This window comes from Podarcis muralis, chromosome 6, assembly GCF_964188315.1.
Source record: "Podarcis muralis chromosome 6, rPodMur119.hap1.1, whole genome shotgun sequence".
In the NCBI taxonomy this organism is placed as follows: domain Eukaryota; kingdom Metazoa; phylum Chordata; class Lepidosauria; order Squamata; family Lacertidae; genus Podarcis; species Podarcis muralis.
Genome location: NC_135660.1, coordinates 69,111,080 through 69,133,092, shown reverse-complemented (window position 1 = coordinate 69,133,092; position 22,013 = coordinate 69,111,080). Strand labels below are relative to the sequence as shown.

Here is a 22,013-nt window from a genome sequence, read left to right as displayed (position 1 = left end):
TCTCCCACTCTCATTGGTCAGGCGGACAGTGACGGCTTGTGAAGTCACGAAACCTTAAAGTAATAAAGAAAGGTCTCAGGGGGCCTGGGTGGCACAGTGTATTCACGAAAAAAAGCCTGTCACCTCTGCAGCACCAAGCTAATCCCCTGGCACAGATTGCAAACTTGAAACCACACTGAGGTCGGCGGTCCTGTCCTTGCCCTTGATTTTTCCACATCAGAACTTTGCAGTATTTACACTGGAACAGCTCAAAAGACCGGAATGGGAAGGGATGGAACGAACCTCCTGTTTTCCATGACTGCACTTGAACACAAAGCGCAAACACCCAATGCTTGTTGCTAAAAATGCAGTGGGCATACACCAGGGAGCTGCTGGTAGTGAGGATTTCCTGATGTGCGGCTCTGAGTATTTAAGGATGCACAGCTAACCATCGTACTCTACTGTAGAGACCAACAGAGTAAGGCCAGCACAGCCTTTGCAAACACAAGTTACCAAGTGGAGCAATGCAGACCTAAGCAACAGTCGGCGCTGGACCTAGTACCAGTACCCTTAGACGTATGCATTTATTCTTTATTTAAATTTAGGAGTTTGCTTTTCCACCAAAAGATGCTCAAAGCAGCTTACAACAGAATTAAAGCAAGAATCATGAAACTTGTAAAATAGCTTGATTTTTAACAGTCTCGTTTTAAAGCCAGCAGTTGACAGCACTGGAAGATAACAGAACCAGATTTAGAAACATATGGGCAGGCAGAACAAATGCTTCTTCGCACTAGGTGTCAAATGACTGCCATGGGACGTGTCTGGGTGGGCTCACCTGGGGAGGGAGTTTCATGATCCAAGAGCCATCACTGTTAATAGATTGCTTTCTGGTGGCATTTAACTTCATGCCCAATGTTGGTGGGACTCAAGAGCATCATCTCTTTTAGAGATCTCAACTAGTCTCTGTGTTGCAGAGGGTGGGGTATTCCCTGAGACAGCAGTAACCAACATGGTGCCCTCCAGACACTGTAAGACTGCAACTCTCATCAGCCACAGCCAGTATGCCCAATGGTCTGGGATTATGGGAACTGCAGTCCAGCAACATCTGGAGTGCGCAACATTGGCTACCCCTGCTCTAGATTATTTCTAAGCTGGTCATAATAGGGCTTTGGCAGCACCAAGAATTTAGCCTGTAAATAAACTAGCAACAACAGTTGCTGCTGCTTCCAGGAGCTAGCTCCTGACGCAAGTCTTGCTGCTGTGTTCTGGGCTGTCTTTTTCTCAGGTGGAAAGAGCGGCAACACAGTCTGCATGGAAACAACCACGTCAGCATAACAGAAGTGAAGTACTTTTCTGCTAAGTTAACGGGGGAATAAATGAGCAGCATGTAGGTACAAACATAATGGTTTTCACGGTGGAGGATGGAGAGGTGAAAGATTCCTGATCAATGCCTCCATTCACCTTTTTCTGTAAGTCCATGGTAAAAAGGTAAAGGTAAAGGACCCCTGACAGTTAAGTCCAGTCACGAACAACTCTGGGGTTGCGGCACTCATCTCGCTTTACTGACCGAGGGAGCTGGCGTACAGCTTCCGGATCATGTGGCCAGCATGACTAAGCCGCTTCTGGCGAAACCAGAGCAGCGCACGGAAATGCCATTTACCTTCCCGCCAGAGTGGTACCTATTTATCTACTTGCACTTTGACCTGCTTTCAAACTGCTAGCTTGGCAGGAGCTGGGACCAAACAATGGGCGCTCACCCCGTCGCGGGGATTTGTACCGCCGACCTTCCGATCGCCAAGCCCTAGGCTCAGTGGTTTAGACCACAGCACCACTCACATCCCTTCAAGTATATGGTACTTTTATACTAATCTTAGGAAGCTATTCTCCAAGGTGCAGAATGTTACCGACATCTTAGGCCTGGTTGTTGTTTTCAACCACTGCCAATTTTGGGGAAAGGTGTGGACATACACAAAGCATTTTAATGTTCTAGATGAATAAAAGGTGCCTGCGTAAAGCTGCCCAAAGAGATACACACAGTCCCTACATATTCCTATCACAAGGCATGGTCTGGGTGCCCGCATGCATTGTGCAAAAGGGTTTAGGCAGGGGTGGAACACGCCAGCCTTCTGCCAAGGATGAAACCGCCCAATATCAGATTCAACAGCATGGGTACCTTGCCTGATGCACACTCAGTTCCATCTAAGGGAGGTCCTTTCTTTGTCTTACAGAAATAGGGGTTGTCAGGATGGCTGCACCACAGTTGTTTGCACGGGTCAAAGGTTCTGAACTGTGAAGAAGGAAAATACAATGCAGACAAAGAAAGGACTCACTTTGCACATTTAATCCAACAGGAAGTGCAAGTAGCTTGTTCCCACCAATACTTCAGCTTATGTTCTAGTGAAGATCGTGTATTATTGTATTATAACACCCAGAGAACCATCTATTTAAATGAGGAAACGTTGAGGTTAGCATGCCACTTTTTGCACTGCCCCTACTGAAAATACAGAACTTAAGGTAAGTGAAGTTTTTCCCCCCTCATCACATTATTCTTTTACACAAGGAAAAGCTTCACCTGCTAATTTATGTATGTCAAAGTACTTTCAAAACCATGTTAAAAAGGCTGCATTTGCTCTGTTTTTGAAGGAATACAAGTCTACATGGGTCTAAGACACCCCCCTTTATTTTATTTTGTTTCAAATATTTTTATGCCACCCTGCTAGATTTCAGGACAGTTTTCAACAGCAACAGCTGTGCTGACACCATTACCGTGAGTGCAGAGACTGCTCCAGCTTCACTCCTTCCTAGCAGAAGGAGCAACAAATGACAATCTCTGGCTTAGCTTTATATCCAAACAACTTTCAATGAGAATCCAAGGTTTTATTCTTGGCTTACCAATCATGGTTTGTTTGGAGGCTAATGCTACTAAGCCAGAGGCTGCAGAGTGTTGCTTCTTCTCTTCTTAGGGGAGAAGTGAAGCTGGGGCAAAACATGGTAAACCATGAACTATGATGTATTTATCACAGGGGTGGCCTAACCCTTTATTCACCCAAGGCCAACTTTCCAGGGGCCACACGGCAGCCCAAAAGCGGGTATGTGGGACATCCCTTTCATTTACACAAGAGCAGGATGGGGAAAGTAGCAGCAGACCCCCAACCAACATGGTTCCTATACTCACAGCTGTGCATGTTTTGTATCCCACACCGAAGTCGAAGCGGCATTGCTCATCCATGGAGTAATTGATTCCTGGCAGCTCTGGCAACTTAGGCCAGTTGTGCTCAAAAGGGTCGTCCAAGAGGCAGTCGTAAGAACTGCAACACAAGACAATAAAGAAAGCATGGTCAAAGTTATTAGGTTCCTTGCCACTTTAGCATTTGCGTGGCGATTCCCGCCCCCCACCAGTTGGAATAAAATAAAGACACCGGACACCAGAATTTAAGGTTAATGGGCAACAAATGGCCACAACTTTACTGGTTACAGGTAAGAGCAGTATTGGCTTTAGGCATTGGTCCTATCAGACTATCTGGGATAAAACCAGAAGGGGTTAACACCAACAGGGGGAGCCCCTGAGATGCACATCCCTAGGTGCTCCCTGAGGGATCACCGCTCAGGAGCACGCTTTAGGCCCTAGTCTCCATAGGTTTCGGACGAGGCAACACCCCCGGAATCCTTTATTGGACTACCCCTAAATATTTTGGGGAGGTGATGGCGCTCCCCCCCCCGACTCATCAGCATAAAAATACCCCTACCAATGCCTAACCACCAAAACCAAGGAGTTGTGACGTTTTGCTACGAGGTAGGCGAAAAAACCAAATGGGTTTAAAAACAATGCCAATTAGCCAAGTGGAAAAACTCCTACCAGGCCCCTTGGGGAGACCAACCGAGGTCCATAGCAAAGTCAGAGGGAAACCTAGAGGGTGGGTGGGTGGGGAACCACAGCTGAAATGAAGAGGAAAAGGGGCGTTCTCGGGCTGCACGGTCCTTAAATGACCCCAGCTCCGCCCCTGCAGCCAGCTGATTGGCTGGCCCAGGGTATGACACAGCCTGAGGATTCCCCTGATCGCAGGGGGCTGCAGCCAGCCCCGCGCGGATGTTAGTGGGCGTGAGCCCGCAACACACACACCCCGATGTCGGGAGTGGCTTTTTCTTCAGATACCCCACAGGTCCTTGTTCTCCTAAACAGCTGGGCATTCTAGATTGGATTTCACCGTCTTAATTCAATTATTAATATCTATTCATTCAGTGTGCATCCCTCCTCACCCATTCATTCTCTCCATAGAAGACAAAAACAAAATTTCAGAATAGCTTAAGAGCCCATGACAACAACAACAACAACAACAACGTAGACCTACTGTATGTATCGGTTCAGCTCTTGCTTGCTGCATCGCGACCAGTGGTAACGGTGGAATGCAGCTTGCACCAGTGGCGCCATAATGCTTCCCATGCTGGTTTCATCAGCACATCGGTTACCTTGGCCGTCGTGTTCCATACCTAACCTGTTTAAAAAGTCTGTAAGTGGTGTTCCCAAGCACTAAGGTATATGAAACAGTGAATAATGGAACAGCAGAAGTTTGAGTGCCACTGCTTCAGTTCCTATTTGTTTATTTGCCACATGTACAAAACTGACGTTAAAGCAATCCTAACTATGTTTAAACTGCTCCGACTTACCACTTCCAACCCACCCCCCTCCCCTTGCTCCCATGGCTAGAAATAGACCTGGTGGGAGCCAGTGTCCCTCATCAAAGTGACCCACACCTTTCTAGGTCACAGAAATTAAATAGCAACATGGGAGCACCTCACTCAACACCATTTTGCAGTAGCCCAAATATATGCGCTGAACTGGACTTGTGACCAGAATTTGCAGAAGTCCATAAAGAGACCTTCTGACCATATGATGGGTGACATCTCATGAGTTCTCTCTGTGATTACCCTTACAGGAATGAGTTCCACAAGGGCCTATCAGGTTCCATAGCTGAGTCATCAGCCATCAGTGTTAGTGGCATTAGAAGCTACTGAATGGTCTCCGGGGATCAGGAGTGTACCATTTCCCTTACCTTGCCAGCAATTGGCTGGCCCAGGCCCAGGCTATCTAATGTCCTCTAACGAGGCTGCAAGATGACGAGCACTTCCACAACCTTACCCAAAAAGGGAAGGTCGAAAGACTCGTCGGAGAATCAACATCAAAAGATGCGGGGGATGTTTCTGCCCAGAGCATGGCATTAAAATTTCTCTTTAAGCCAGCAAACTTTTAAGAGCAGCTGAAACAAAGGGCATCCAGGCATCAGTCACTGCAGAGATACCAGTGAGAAACCTGCCCCGACGACTTACACATGTCCAGTCTCATGAGCGACCACGAATGCCGACGAGAAGCCATCTTCGTGATTGAGGGTGCAACTGCGCAGAGGGTGACACATGCCTGTGACAGGAGCATATCCTGGAACAAAGCAGAGGAATAAGGGAGAGAAAACGAACCACGGCAGGGATGGGGGGCATATAGGAAAGGGGGGGATCAAGTTCTAGAGCTGTTTCCATCAAATTTTACACCCAGCTCTTTCTGGAGGGAGGTGAGCTTCACTGGGAATGCAAATGAATCGTTTTAGGATGTTCCGCCACTCAGACCTTATGAAAGCATATATGCTTGGAAGGTCCTAAAATAAAAAATTGTTTTTTTAAAAAAATGTTTTAAAAATTTATTTTTTTACTAACAACCAAAACACAAACAGTGAAACCCCCCAGGCGGCTGATACATTGGGTGTACATAATCATTAATAACATATTCAAATCGACCATATGTACAATTTTATATATGTTGACACTCCTCCATCCACAAGGTTTATTTAACTTTTAACATTTAAATTGCCCTAAATTGTTCAAACACACACAAATAATCCAATATCTTCTCAAACCAATCCTCCTCTTTCTCACTAACCTTAAACCCTTTCATTCTGTGTATCTTCACAGTTAGATATTCTAAAATTAAAATATTATTCAGTTTTTTCCTCCATTGGTTCACCCCTATCTCTTCTGCATTTTTCCAGTTACTCACTATAGCCTGTCTGGCTGCAGTTACCATCAATTTTACCCGTTTACATTCCTCTTTTGTTTTTAACTCGGTGCTACTTAGACTAATAAGAACCATTAATTTAGATATTCCCACCTTCCGACCCACAATTCCTGATATTTCTATACCAATCTGTTTCCAAAATTCATTAACTAATGCAAAAATGGTTTTAAATCTCAGCACGCACACATGCAGTCATTAACCCACCACCACATACATTCCCGATCGGCATTGTGGCAATGACACAGCAGGGAAAGCATTCAGACAAACTAACAGAAACTAATGCCAAGGCAAATGCAGCCCACTGTGGGGGCCTTCCCCGTGCTTGACGATGCCTCTGTTTCTGCAGCCTGAGGCAGGTAGCAAAAGCGGGACGTTGGTTGACTCTCTGGTGGGCCACTTTAAATGTACGACCATGAGCTGCCTTTGGTTTGACGAGCCACAAGTTGTGCAGGCTTGCAATGGGGACTATTAGCAAGGAACAGAGTCGGAGGTAAAGTGATATGCATCTCATAGCCGTACAATGATTCTGTGGATCTTTAGGCTTGTACACCAGCCATCCCTGAAATAGGCTAGTGGGAAATAGGGTCAAACTCTCAATAGATCTGTCATCAAATGCCATAAGGTCCAGTTCCTGGCATTTAACACCTAGTGACTGGTTAGATCAGAGTGAGGAAGGCTGCGATTATCCTCCTGGCTTTTGCTGGGCTTCAAACTCCTCTCACAGCCCCAGTCAACATGCCCAATGATCAGGCCAGCAGCATATGGAGAGCCACAGGTTCTCTGTCTCTGGCTTAGATGTTTATTGTGCAGTGCATTAATTGTATATGGCACGGCATGCAGTGGTGCTGCTAAGTTTATTTGTTCATTTTTTAAAAAATAGCTATAAAAATTATGTCCTCGATACAGATTTTTCTCCATTTAGATACTTTTGAGATGTTGAATACAGGCATTTAATTCTCTTTCCCACAGCTCTTTATGTGACTGGCTCCATCCCAAACAACAATCTTGCAAATGCCTCGGACAGGTAGATTTTGGGGCTCTGGTGTTTTGTTTTGTTTAAGAATAGATCCCACAATCCTGAAATTTGCTGGCCCCTGAGAAAAATGGTTTGACCCTCATTTAGTGACATTACAGCTTCTCTCAAGAGGCAACAGCTACATTCACAGAATCTGTGCTTTTTTTAAAAAAAACGAATTATCAGTGACAAGCTATTATCCTCTTATTCTGCACTGGATCACATAGTCAAGAGACAGGAAAAACTCAACAGAAATGCCGGCTGTTCTACAGCACAAAGAGGGTGAAATAAACACTACCAAGGAAGAAGCAGAAACCAAAAAGACTTTGCCACATACCTCAGCTGGCCAAGCGTTTGGAGAGCAGCCAGCAGGGTACAGACTTCATTTCCAGTGAAGTCATCTCGGCTTCTATTGCCAAGGACTGAATTTAACATATCTCTCTGTGTGTGTGTGACACTTTACATTCCTCACTCTTTCCATGGCTTAATGGCAATGCCCCTTGACCAATCAGATTGTGCTTTCAGGTAGCACCGCCATTCACTCTTGTCCTGTTTACTTCTGGAGGCAGGAGGAGAATTTATACCTTTTTCCCTGCCCAACCCCATGTCAAGTGGGCTATTATCCCCATAAATGGATTCAACGCAGAACGGAGACAAAAGGAATAGCACTGGCGCAATGCAGAGCATTGATACGATCCAATTATAACATTTAGCAACACTGGTCAAGCATGAGACTCTTAAATCTCAAGGTTGTGGAGTTGATCCTCAAGTTGGGCAAAGAGTTTCCTGCATTGTAGGGGGCTGGACTAGATGGCTCTTGAGGTTCCTTCCAATGCTACAGTTATAATATTCTATGAGCCTATGATTTCCACTGTGGCATACAAAAAACACCACAAAACCAACACAAAACGCTTCCACAGGGTGGCTGTTATCGAACTACTTTTGCCATAGAAACTTCACATAAACAGCTATTTCTGGGGGCAGAAATGTCTCTTTCCCATGATTTTTTTTTATAAAAAAAAACTACCACACACAACCCCGAGCACTACTTTCTGCACAAACAGAGGCCTCAGCATTTTAAAGCAGGCACGCTTGCCAAATGGAACTGGAAAGTCAGGGACCCCTGCCAAAGTCATGAATGGCCACCTTTGTAACTTTGATCTTTCGTTTACAATGCACTGCATAGCTATTGGGTTTAAAGGCCCAGAGCAGCTTCCATTAAAGCAAATGGTTTTAGCAGGATCAACGTTAGACCCCTTTTGAGAAGGCGGGCCACCAGCGTGCGCACTTTAATTACCGTTTCAGTTTTGCTGACTACCTCTCTTGGCTCATATCCCTGTGCTGAGCCGAAACATTATGGAGTTGCTGCGTCCACCCTGTCCACCCCACCCCCATGGAGCTCGAGACTTGCCCTGACCTCAGTGCGCTGGGCGAGATCTTCCCATGGTGTTCATTCCAGAGATACCCAGCAGAAGCAGAAGAATTAAAATGAATGGATATGGCACTGGGCTTTATAAGTGCAAATGTGACCATGCTGAAATGTATTTATAAACTAAACGGTTGGGTGGAACTGTACTAGGGTAATAAAACGAGAGGAAAATATAAGAGGAAAATATAAGTCACACTCTCATTTAAGAATCCCTCACACTCTCCATCACAACAATAGCTGTCATGCTTAGGAAAGCGTTTTATTGAAAACCACGTACACCCCCTGGGCTTTCTCACCTAAAAGCATGTCCTACCATATTGCCCCAAATAGCTCTAACTCTCCCCCCCCTTTGACAGAAGTGAATGAAGCCTGTCAGGTTACAGACCAATTAGTCTAGGTTTGTTTGCCTTTTTAAGGGACGCGGGTGGTGCTGTGGGTTAAACCACAGAGCCTAGGGCTTGCCGATCAGAAAGTTGGCGGTTCAAATCCCCGCGACGGGGTGAGCTCCCGTTGCTCAGTCCCTGCTCCTGCCAAACTAGAAGTTTGAAAGCACCTCAAAGTGCAAGTAGATCAATAGGTACTGCTCTGGCGGGAAGGTAAACAGCGTTTCCGTGTGCTGCTCTGGTTCGCCAGAAGCAGCTTAGTCATGCTGGCCACATGACTCGGAAGCTGTATGCCGGCTTCCTTGGCCAGTAAAGCGAGATGAGTGCCGCAACCCCAGAGTCGGCCACAACTGGACCTAATGGTCAGGGGTCCCTTTACCTTTACTATTTGCCTTTTAAGCTGATTGGAGAGGGAGAACTAAAAGGGGTTCACTACCCTCTCTGCAATTTGGCAGGCAACTATTTTATTATGAAAGCAGAAGTAGCCCTAGGAAAGCAACTTGCAAAATATCCCAAAATTCTGTGTGGGAGATGTATAGGAGGAGTAAGGAGGTATGCTCCAGCTTTGGCTATCCTGCACTGAACACGGGGTTGCACTTCGTGACTTTTAAGGTCCCTTTCAGCCCTATAATTCTATGTGGATGGTATTGGTTGCCAGTTGGGTACTTCTGACATGGAACAGTAGTTTCAATTGCACAGGTTTGACAACACAACAACCTGGACACAGAACTCCAAGGTCATTTCCACTGCAAATAAGGATTTGAAACAAAGTGCATCTAAAGGATCATTTTCTAACCACTATTCAGTTATATTTCATGATGACAAAACAATGACCTGCCTTCATATAAATTTGGAGGGGAAGATGTAACACTGTAGAATTTATTTTTTAAAATGTTCACATTCGTGAATTCCGCTCAAAACACTTGAAAGGCAACCGTTGGTTGTTGGAAATTATTTTGTTGGAATGGTTTTTATGATCTGAGCAAACTCGATTCATTTTGATTCATTAATTTTATCTTTCTAATATTTTGGAGTTCGCTCATGCTAAATATTAATGAACCTGAAGGTAAAGACTGCAACGGACACAGTGAACTAATTGCAATTTGCTCTATTTCTTAAAGTCTATTTCTCAAACAACCATCTGAATTGGAACCATCTGAATTTAATAGTCTTCTTGGAGGAACTAAAATAAACCCTTCAATGAGTAAGAACTTCTGTGGAAGAAGTTCCTACGAAGACAGGAGAGTTAGAAGTCCAAGTTAGGTGTTGTTTACTGGACTCAAACGCATTGCAGACAAGGAACAAATGTTGACTTGTCACAGTTGCAGAAACTTTGTTCTTGGGGCGGGGAAGGCAGCAACATAGGCTAATACTTAAGATTCTTTTCAAATACCTCACTTCTTTTGCTTACAGCAAAAACACAAGCCAAATATGAACACATATTTTTAGGCCAAGTTTCAGTCGCTTTGCTATTCCAAATGACTTTTCTTGTACAAAAGAAAATCTCAGATTGCACAATCACAAATACAAAAGCATGGAGTTAAAACAGTCTATAGTTTTACCTTGCCTTACAGGAACCTAGAATTTGGAAATCACACGCTGAACTCTTATCAAACCCAATGATGTGTTTTGTGTGCAAAATCCTTCCCCCTTTCCCTCCACTCTCTAGGGCAGGCGTAGACAAACTCGGCCCTCCAGATGTTTTGGGACTACAATTCCCATCATCCCTGACCACTGGTCCTGCTAGCTAGGGATCATGGGAGTTGTAGGCCAAAAACATCTGGAGGGCCAAGTTTGCCTATGCCTGCTCTAGGGCAAAGCCACATGTTAGAAGGGGGCAGATGAGCTTCCCAATACACCAACCTCTCATCATGCCAATGCAGGGCAGATTGAATTTGTAGAGGAGAAACTGCAAGGGAAGTAATCCCCTTCCTCAACCACCGGTTTGCTCCTTCAAATCCCCCATTAAAAATAACACTATTTCCTCTCCCACACCTGTAAGACAGACTCCAGGACCAGAATGCAGAGGAGATCATCTTGTGGGAGTGGCACTTCCAGAGCAGAACTCTGGAATGGCAGTCCCAAAGAAGGGATTAAGCATCCCCTCTGGGGCTCCTCCTCTGCAAGCCCCCCCCCCCCCACATTCCAGGCTCTACATTCACGTGATTTTGGAAACCTCTTTGCAAATATAGTTTGCTGCACTGCCCTTCCTTTAAGTGCTCTCTTAAGACTGCAGTTTGAGCTTGTTGTTCTAAATTCTTGAATGTAGTGCAGACGGGCGCAGCTTGACACCAGCCAAGTCATGTAAAATCCCATAGCCAATAGAGCAGCGGTTCTTAACCTGTGGGTCCCCATATGTTGTTGGACTACAACTCCCATCATCCCTGAGCTCTGGCCTTGCTAGCTAGGGGTGATGGGAGTTGTAGTTCAACAACATCTGGGGACCCACAGGTTGAGAAAGGCTGCAATAGAGGCTCAATAAACCCACTTTTGATCCCTGACCAAGAATACAAAAATTGGGTGGCAAGGGGTTAATCAAGCACCCAGGAGGTCACACTGCATAACTAAGGGGTTGCATTTAGCCTGGTTGGTTAGAGAATGGCGCAAGTGTGAATTAGCGCCACCTCTACACATGCATGGAAGCATGCACAAACAATTCAAAAGGCTAAACTATACTTATGTCTGTCTTCCATCTTTCTTCTTAAAATCCCAACTTTCATAAGCCTTTTTAAAACTTTAAGGGCAATCAGTAAAGGAAAAGCTCTTCAGAAGGTCATCAGACAATGCTTGTGAACTGGAAGGCTCTCTCCTGTGTCCACCAAACTGCACATACCTGATCGAGATAAATACAGTACCTTGCATACCTGCGGGACCAAAGTCTTGCCTGGTGAGGAACACAGCATGGTCGTGGTATTCTGCGTGTTCTGGGTCCGAGCGCTGCTGCGAATGGGCCCAGCGGCAGACCTGCTCCAGGCTCCGAGACGGGTTCCCTCGCTCTATTAAACTGATCGACTACAGGAAACGAGGAAATGAGAAATTCATTCAGGATGAGTGAGCCTGGCCAGAATTTAAAGTGGGGCTTCATAAAGTCTGTTTCAGAAACTCTAGTTCAAAAATCATACTCTTGAGTCAGAAATACGGCGTGAGGCTTGCAGCTGATTGGAAATTTGCCTTCTCATAATGAGTCAGCAGCTCAAAAATAAATGGAGACCTAAAAAGGCATTCTTCCAGAGAGTGACAAAACCCCGTAAAACAACTCAAAACATGCTGTTCCGTGGAGACAACTCCCCAGCGGCGTAGTGTGGGTTGTCAGCACCCGGGGCAAGGCAAGTAATTTGCGCTCCCTAACCCATGGATTTGCCCTAACCCCAGATGTTGCGCCCGGTGCGGCCGGCACCCCCTGCACCCCCCACACTATGCCACTGCAACTCCCTATAACATTTAGGCAGCTATCCTGTGGGCCGAATCCTGGAAGCCACAGCATTATCTCTCAACGTCAGTGCCATAGCTCTCGAAGCTGAGATGGGGAGATAAAAACTCTCAGCCTGTGATGAGCAAAAAGCAACTGACCTTCGCCATTCCAGGGCAGGAATGCAGAGGGGCAGTAACTGCTTTTTACTCAGGAAAGCCCTCAGCTGCAAATATGATGTGTGTGTGTTTTGAGTTCTTTGTGGGTGATGCGTGTGCTGTAGGTGGCCTGTGGGTGTGATGAGTGAACAAGTGAGCAGATGTGTGTGCGTGTGTGCATGTGCACACGCATGAACTCATGTGCAAGTATACATTGACCACACCCATATGATCCTCAAAGAGGGGGCTGGCCATCTATGCAGCCCTTGGCCTAAAAAGGACTAGCCAACCTTGACTTAGATGGATGAGCAGAAAATGAAGGAGATCAGTTAAAAGACTGACAAGCCATCTCCACATTTATCAAGCCTTTCCCTAGCATCAGAGCCCTACGTTTGCTCAGTCCTCTCCTCTACTTTCTAGTTTTAAGAATATGGATAACAGCCAACACATTAGATCCACTACATGTGGCCTGAAGTGATAAGTTCCTCCAAGGCTACAACATGCCAGTTCTCTGAAAGTACAGATTTCCGTTAAATCTGTTGTTGTTCTCTCTACTGCCCTCTCTCTACCACTTCCCCAATGCCCACAATCTCTTATAATCCACCCAGCAGAGCAGGACTAGGGAAACTTTGGCCCTCCAGAAGTTGTTGGACTACATCTCCCATCATCCTTGACCACTGGCCATGCTGGCTGAAGCTGATGGGTACTGCAGTCCAATGACACCTGTATGGCCAAAGGTTCTGCACCACTGTATACCCCATTATTTCTGGCACGAGGGATGTTAACGCTTGGCCAATTAGAGTACAGAAAAACCATGTAAACTGGTTTGAAAACTTCTTACTTCCTCTGCCTAAAACACAGGCCTGCACATATATCACATTCGAAAGAAAAGCTACTAATATCTTACCTGTCTGTATCCCACCATGATCATTCTAACCAGCACAATGTTGATGTGGACCCCCAATGATTCATCGTGGTAAATTTCATCTACCTAGGGAGCCAGGGGGAGGGGGAGGGAATAAAAAAAAAAGCCACAGGTTAAAAAGTATGTATCACGTTCTGAGTATGAAGCATCCTTCAACCCTCTCACCTTGTTCATCCTCAAAGCAGCACAGTGCTTATTACCTACAACCTCAGCTCTACTTTTGTAGAAAGTAACCCCCATTTCTACCTGAGGACTTCAAGAGGAGTTGCGGTTTTGACCTGGTTTCCCTTGGTCTGAACCTAGTTGTAAGGAGGGTGACTGGGGCCTTTGTGAGAGAAACTAATAGAACAAATGAGGCAGCAGCAAAGAGGCCACCCTAGGCTGAAAAGGTATTAAGTGTTTTCCCCCCTCAGGACATGGTAGATTGGGATCTTGCTACGCAAAGACACATAAGGTTGCTATGGCACATACCGTATTTTTCGCCCTATAGGACGCAGTTTTTCCCCTCCAAAAATGAAGGGGAAGTGTGTGTGCATCCTATGGGGCGAATACAGGCTTTCACCGACCCCTCTCGCTCTCCAGGCTTCAGGAAGCTCTGCACAACCCTCAGGAGCCTGGCGCGAAGCCACGCCGGGCTCCCGAAGGTTGAGCAGAGCTGCCTGCGCTCCCGGGTTTGGCGCAGTTCTGCGCAACCCTCCAGAGCCCGGTGCGGCTTTGGCACCGCTCTGGGACCCGTTCTGGGGGCTGGGGTCGGGGGAAGCCGGGGGGGGCAAATATTTTTCCCCTTTATTCCCCCCCCCCAAAAAAAATCTAGGTGCATCCTATGGGCCGGAGCGTCCAATAGGGCGAAAAATACTGTAAATACCAATAAAGAAATCACCCTATAATGGGCTCGTGTGGGAAGAAGGGCAGGTTATAAATTTATTTGTACTGCTACTACTACTACTAATAATAATAATAATAATAATGGCTTATCCACCAATGGTGTCACGCAAAGTGGCATCTTGCACAGGAGAAAGGGTAATGTAGACCAGTGTTTCCCAAGCTTGGGTCCCCAGCTGTTTTTGGCCTACAGCTCCCATCATCCCTAGCTAGCAAGACCAGTGATTGAGGATGATGAGAATTGTAGTCCAAAAGCAGCTGGAGACACAAGCTTGGGACACACTAATGCAAATAAAGGGCGCATTGTGAAAATATTATCCAAGAAACATTTTAGGCATATGAGATACAAATAGGACCCAGTCTTTATTCACTTGCTTAAAGTAAAGGTAAAGGGACCGCTGACCATTAGGTCCAGTCATGGCCGACTGGGGTTGCTGCGCTCATCTCGCTTTATTGGCCGAGGGAGCCGGCGTACAGTTTCCGGGTCATGTGGCCAGCATGACTAAGCTGCTTCTGGCGAACCAGAGCAGCGCATGGAAACACCGTTTACCTTCCCGCTAGAGCGGTACCTATTTATCTACTTGCACTTTGACATGCTTTCGAACTGCTAGGTTGGCAGGAGAAGAGCGAGCAATGGGAGCTCACCCCATCGCGAGGATTCAAACCGCCAACCTTCTGATCGGCAAGCCCTAGGCTCTGTGGTTTAGACCACAGCGCCACCCAAGTCCCATTCACTTGCTTACACAAAAACAAACTTTTGTATCACCTTCCACTAGAAATTTCTGTGGTGGTTTACATCTTTCCACTTTTTGCACTCACACACACGCAAACAAATTCCTGCCATCAATCCTGGATCAAATGCTGAATAAACACGGAATGACTTGTATGCCGTCTCTCCAAAGCTCTTTCCTCTTTCTGCTTCTTTCACTGCCCTCCCTGACTCTTCTTCCCTAACCTCATACACATTTAGTATGTCTTTATAGGAGTCCTCCATTTGTAAGCAGGAACCTAGCATGTGCTGTGGGAGTTGCAAAGGGAGAAAGGTGAGAATAATCTTCCATTAGCATCACTGGAGGAGGGAAAACCTGTTATATTAGAGCAGAGATAGTCAAGGCTGTGCCCTCCCCAAAGATTGTTGGATTCCAGCTCTGACCAGACCCATCCAGCATGGTCAATGGTCAGGGCTGATGGGAGTTGTAGTTCAACACCCTCTGGAGGACAACACATTGGCTACTCCCAAGTTGAAAGAGAACTTGTAAGAATTTGTGCAATAAAGATTAGCCCCCCCCCCTGTGCTAGACTTCATTCCCTTGTTGCCTATTCTCAAAACACCCATGAAAATGTTTCTGAAAGATTGCTGTCTTCTACAGAAGGAAATTGCTACAGAAGGGAAGGAGGGATTGCTGTCTTCTGCAGAAAAGGAAGTCGAGATGTAGCAGGAGATAAATATTTAACAAACAAATACATTGGGGGGGATATATTCTCAGTAGCAACGTGTAAACTTTGCTAATAATTTCCCCTCTTTCCCTGTTCTGCCCCTCTGCTACAGTGCCAGGTGCTGAAGGAACATCTTCTTTTACCATAAAAGACCAATCTTGAATGAACAAAATGTTCAAATAAAGACAGAAAGCTAGATGGTGGTGATGATATCACCAAGTGGAACTGAGAACAGCTGGATTTCCCACTAGGAGTTCATCAGCCATGAAACATCCTGCAAACATTCAGCAGATCCAACGAATGGCCAAAGAGTGGGTGGAATTCATCCAGCTAAAAGGAAAACGTTCACATCCGAACACATTTGCACCTCACAGAGAAACTGGATGTCTACTAGTCATTTTGGAGGGAAAAGTCCAAAGGAACATGAATCAGGTTCCTGAACCACCCCTCAACCAGTAAGAGAACCAGTGTGGTGTAGTGGTTAAGAGTGGTAGACTCATAATCTGGGGAACCGGGTTCGATTCCCCGCTCCTCCACATGCAGCTGCTGGGTGACCTTGGGCCAGTCACACTTCTCTGAGGTCTCACAGCCCCACTCACCTCACAGAGTGTTTGTTGTGGGGGAGGAAGGGAATGGAGAATGTTAACCGCTTTGAGACTCCTTCGGGTAGTGATAAAGCGGGATATCAAATCCAAACTCTTCCTCCTCCTCAACCCCATCACTCTATACACAGCTGGTGGAGCGGATGAGAAAGAAGATAAATCTTTCCCTCTCTTCTCACACACATGTATGTAAAATATTTCCCTACATCAATTATTACCCTATCGCCCTACTCTTTGCCACACAGAGGGGCACAGATCAGTTGCTCCTACAGTAATGGTGGCTAACCCACCCACCCCGTAAAATGTTTCCATGTGAACTCCTCAAGCCCCCTTTCCCATAATTGGCCTTAAAAAATGTTCTGGGGCCTATAGCCATGGCTGAGGGGCAAGCAACACACACTGGGCAAATGAAGCCTACACTTCAGTTGCTGAGCACAGAACAGGCCCTCCTTAGACAACACTGAGGTGATACACATGCCCTGTAGGACCTCCTCCCAGTCTGTTCCCTTAGCTGTCTAAATGCAAACAGACAACAGAGAGTTCTAAACTGGCCCAATTTAGTAGGGGGATTTTTCCTTCCAAGACTACATGATATCATTATTTACTACCATATCATATGTAAAACAGAAATGGGGTTTTCCATTTTTGGGAAAGGAGTCACGCTTAATAACCAGCAAGCAAACAAGACGATTAATATTTTCCAAGTATCTGAGACAGAGATATTTTCCCTGTACACTATCATAATTTCCCAAACTATGAATAAATATGTGAACTGGACGCATTTTGATGGTTGAAAAAGTTTGCACAAAGCGGAAACCCAGAACCACAATCTTCCACACCCCCTCAGTACGTATCAATATAAGAAAATCTAGAATAAAGTCCAGGCTCTAGCAGTCCTCTTGCTGAAAGGTCTTCCAGACCTAGGAAGGGCTCCATTTCCTATGCTACCTTAGCCAAACTCATCCATATCAAAGGAAGTGCCTCTGAGTACATAAATGGTGTAACAACCACTCCTTCGGTACAATTCTGTAAGCTGTCCAGAGTGGCTGGGGAAACTTAGCCAGATGGGTGGGGTATAAATATAATAATAATAATAATAATAATAATAATAATAATAATAATACAGATGCACAAATAATAATACAGATGCACAGATCCAGAGAAGATGATGCATATGCACTCCTTGCTTCCTAGAATGGAAAATGCATGGACAAAAAAGGTGCATGAGTCCCACTGCTGGATCACTGCATCAGAAACTGGGACTGCACACACTGTTCCTGCAAAAACTGTTCCTGGCACTGGATTGGGAACTGTGTGTGCAACTCCGAGCAGATGGCCAGCTGTATCGGCTGAGTCAGGACCAATTGTGATTTGGAGGGAGGGACGGAATCTAGACTCTCCATCTCTTCTTCCTCCAAAGGACTAGCACTGACAAAGCTGGCATTAAGCAGCCAACTGCTGTCTGTACCTATATGCTAACAGGTGCGCCTTAAAGCAGCATGCGGGTAGTTGACAGCTCTGCTGACATCTTTCTGGGTTAGGGTTGGAGGCTACAACAGAAGATAGGCTGGAAGCAGTTCCTAAGGCATGTGAATCCTTCAGTAGCTACCCTGCAGCAGATGTTGTCGAACTCCAGTTCCCATCAGCCCCAGCCATATGGCAAATTGTCAAGGAAGAGAAGAGTTGTAGTCTAGGAACATCAGAAGGGCATCGCATTGCCTACCCCTTGCACATAGTTATAGAGAGAGAGTTAAGAATCCTGCTGAATAAAATCGGATACTTAGCAATAGAAAGCGTTAGCACAACGAGTCTGGCTACAATCAGTAATAACTATTAGCAGAAAAAGCATACGAGCAACCTCCTTGCCTTGGAGATACAAATTTATTGTCTGTATGTGGAGAGGGAATGTCACTACCAAATATTTCACTAGCAGTGAGCATGCCAGCTCGTCTCTGAACCAGGCAGAGCTGACCTGAAGTGCCTTCAGCATGACTTTGGCAGCTCACAAACAAAACCTCAAGAAAATGGGTTGGCCTCAGCCCAAGTCAAGGAAAGGGGGAAAAGAATGAGGACTGAATGAGAGGGAAGACAGGAGAGAGAGAGCGCAAAACTATGTGCCTTTAAACATTAAGCAAAGCAAACACAAGTCAACTGCCAAGTGGAAGAACTTTGTCTTGCTCAGAATTGTTAAGCAAATTCCTTTCCTCACCTCTCCAAGGGGTTAAGTCATTTGTTGTACATGCACACAATCTGAATTCAGTCTGAAGCGGAGTTGGGTGGGTGAAACCAATCTATGCCCATTCTTCTCCCAGTTAATGGGAGAGATAGTTACGCACAGAGAGAGAGATCGCAAAGTGTTCTGGAGTGTGGTCAAGCCAGCTCTAAGTGGAAGAGCAGAGCTGTTTGTGCTGGCAGCAACAAGTTGTACACTTGTTCCTATTCCACCCAGATGAGATTTTTTTTTACTGCTAGGAGGGGAGATTTAATATATCTGCTGCTATATGTAGACGCAGGTAGCAAGGCAACATCTGCGTGTAACAAAGAACTGCTCCGTTCAAGCTTTTTTTTACTTTTTTTTTTTAAAAAAGGGCCAGACAGCATGGAAACAGATGGCGTGGAAACATCACTCTCGGGGCTTTTGAGACAGTTTGTGCATCCAACGCTTCCAAGCTCCTGACAACGGAAGTGAGGTTTCTCAAAAGCAAGGGAAAGCCCTTTCTCATTCTAATTCTGAGTCACGGTTTCAACAACATGAGAGAGAAACAAATTGATCTACACACAAAGAGGTGGACGGAGAACCACCAGCGAGTCTCTTAAGACTGTAGTCTGCCAAGGACCAAAAGGAAGTTTCGTTTCGGAGGCAAGGACTGGAACTTGCAGGTGGGCATCAAGGAATGAAGTCATACCACTGATGGGTCTCTTCATTAGTCAAAATCCTCACGTGGCATGTAGGTGTTGGGTAAGCAGGATCAGTGCAATGGACACATGGAAGAGGGACATTTAGAAGGTCTCCAAGAGACATTCATCGGAAGGACACACCAATGTTATTAACTCCACCATCATCATGGGCACTGTCCATCTGTTCTGAAAATACGTTTCTAATCAAGTTCCACTGAGAAACAGCGCTTAACATATACATTAACTACCTAAATTATGATTACAGATTGCCTTCAAAGCAAGACAAGCTTGGTTTGAACTGGCTTTCTTACTAACCATGTTTAAGTTTCCTCTTGCAAAACAGCAAGTTGGAAGCCAGATATAGCTTGGAACCATGACAAGGGCAAATGGTTAAAGCAATGGCATAGAATAAATATGGAGGGTTATTTTTTGTTTTTTAAAAAATGGTTGAGGATACTGCCAAATTCTACCCCAGATGAGATCTAGCATTATCTGGGGGTTTCTGGCCCTTTGGGGTCTTGATTTTGACAAGGACTGTCTGGAAGCTGCAGTGGGTCCCATCAAGTCCCCCTCTGCACCAGGTCCCACCAGGTCTGGGCTGAGCATTGAGCAACTGAAACAAGGGAGAAAACAGTACCTCTGAAAACAGTGCAACCAAGCATCAAAATGCAAATTACGTTAACTGTGTGGCTAGCAACCACATCAGGAGGTTTGTAAATTTAATCCCAGGTACCAGTAAAAATAATAAGAATAATTTATTATTTATACCCCGCCCATCTGGCTGGGTTTCCCCAGCCAACCTGGGCGGCTTCCAACAGAATATTAAAAACAGGATAAAACATCAAACATTAAAAACCTCCCTGAACAGGACTGCCTTCAGATGTCTTCTAAAAACCAGATAGTTGTTTCTTTCCTTGACACCTGGTGGGAGGGCATTCCACAGGGTGGGGACCACCACCGAGAAGGCCCTCTGCCTGGTTCCCTGTAACTTCGCTTCTCGCAGTGAGGGAATCACCAGAAGGCCCTCAGAGCTGGACCTCAGTGTCCGGGCTGAACAATGGGGGTGGAGATGCTCCTTCAAGTATACTGGGCCAAGACCATTTAGGGCTTTAAAGGTCAGTACCAACACTTTGAATTGTGCTCGGAAACGTACTGGGAGCCAATGTAGGTCTTTCAGGATCGGTGTTATATGGTCTCGGCAGCCACTCCCAGTCACCAGTCTAGCTGCTCGGTTTAGGGCCCAATTTTCCTAGAAACAGTAGCATATGTGGAGGTGAGCTTTACCCCTTTCCTTCCAAACTGTGATCCTGGGGGTGGGGTGTGCCCGGAGGAGTAGGAGATAAACCTGCCCTCTTGCTGTGGTCCCAATGAAAATTGGAGGGGGTTGCACCTAGGTTAATGTTTTTTTAAAAAAAAAATCCCACAGTATGGCTATGAGCCACACAATTTATGTAATGTGTAGCTTAGTCCTGAGCGAATTACATCTGTGCAAAGATATTCAGACCTGTGAAAAGCTTCACGTGTTGTTTCACGGGGCAATTCATCACTCCAAGGTAAGGGAAAACTTTGCGCTACACAAAGGGGGTAAAGTGGAGGTCACACACAAGTAAGGTTGGAGGGGAAGTTGCACTCCAGAGCCAGCAAACCCGTTAATCCCCACTTGCAGTAAGTTGAGAAAGATTTGACTAATGAATCTACTTGGCACAAATCCTTCTAACGAAAAGATTAAGCTCACACACAGAGAGAAAAGATATTTAAGCTTTAATAGCAGAATCCAACCAACTAAAATGTCACAAAGCCATCAAGATCTCCAACAACACTCAATAGCTAACCAGGAGAATTTTCTTTCAAATGGAGGGGGGGAAATGAGATGTACTTTTTTAAAAATTACAGTGGTACTTCGGGTTACAGACACTTCAGATTACAGACGCTTCAGGTTACAGACTCCACTAACCCAGAAATAGTACCTTGGGTTAAGAACTTTGCTTCAGGATGAGAACAGAAATTGCGCAGCGGCGGAGCGGCAGCAGCGAGAGGCCTCATTAGCTAAAGTGGTACCTCAGGTTAAGAAGAAGAGTTTGGATTTGATATCCCGCTTTATCACTACCCTAAGGAGTCTCAAAGTGGCTAACAATCTCCTTTCCCTTCCTCCCCCACAACAAACACTCTGTGAGGTGAGTGGGGCTGAGAGACTTCAGAGAAGTGTGACTAGCCCAAGGTCACCCAGCAGCTGCATGTGGAGGAGCAGGGAATCGAACCCGGTTCACCAGATTACGAGTCCACCGCTCTTAACCACTACACCACGCTGGCTCTCAGTTTCAGGTTAAGAACGGGCCTCCAGAACGAATTAAATTCTTAACCCGAGGTGCCACTGTAATAAATTAAAGGCAAATCATTTTGCTAGAACACGGTAGAATGATGGGGGGAGGAAGAACTTACCTTATGCCACAGGAATAATAAAAAATAATAGATCTTATGACTGAACAATGACTGACTGGGAAATGCTAACAAGATATTACTCCCTTATTGAAAACAGTACTTCCCATTTTCCTGAAGATACTTGTAGCCCTGTGCTGCTGGGTCACTTTCAAAGATGGCTTCCATGCCACCAGAATGAAACAATTCAGTTGTCAATTAGCCCTGGAAGCAAAGCCACTTGGATTGGCCAGAGTACTGGAATATTATGCAACCTTAAGCTGATTTAATAAAAGGAAGGTTGCCTGGCATACAAGCTACTTAGCTTACTTCATGGCACATTTCCTGACCCCAAGATGCTATTATGGGGGTTCTCATGAAGCACGTTGTGATGTGTCCCTGATGAAGTGAGGCTCCTAC

At 45.6% G+C, this 22,013-nt stretch overlaps 1 protein-coding gene across 4 annotated transcripts in view; it reads right to left on the bottom strand.

The window, feature by feature from the left end:
• ADAMTS14 (ADAM metallopeptidase with thrombospondin type 1 motif 14) overlaps positions 1-22,013 on the bottom strand; it is a 73,365-nt gene that overhangs the window by 20,530 nt on the left and 30,822 nt on the right. For 3 of the 4 annotated variants that reach the window (XM_077930514.1, XM_028729555.2, XM_028729557.2), the window contains 6 exons: positions 13,342-13,425; positions 11,723-11,879; positions 5,305-5,410; positions 4,329-4,472; positions 3,155-3,287; positions 2,153-2,266 (listed from right to left, as the gene is read on the bottom strand). In XM_077930514.1, the coding sequence (XP_077786640.1) occupies positions 2,153-2,266; positions 3,155-3,287; positions 4,329-4,472; positions 5,305-5,410; positions 11,723-11,879; positions 13,342-13,425 (738 nt within the window). The remainder of the gene's footprint in view (positions 1-2,152; positions 2,267-3,154; positions 3,288-4,328; positions 4,473-5,304; positions 5,411-11,722; positions 11,880-13,341; positions 13,426-22,013) is intronic. The other variant, XM_028729556.2, reaches the window with a different exon arrangement.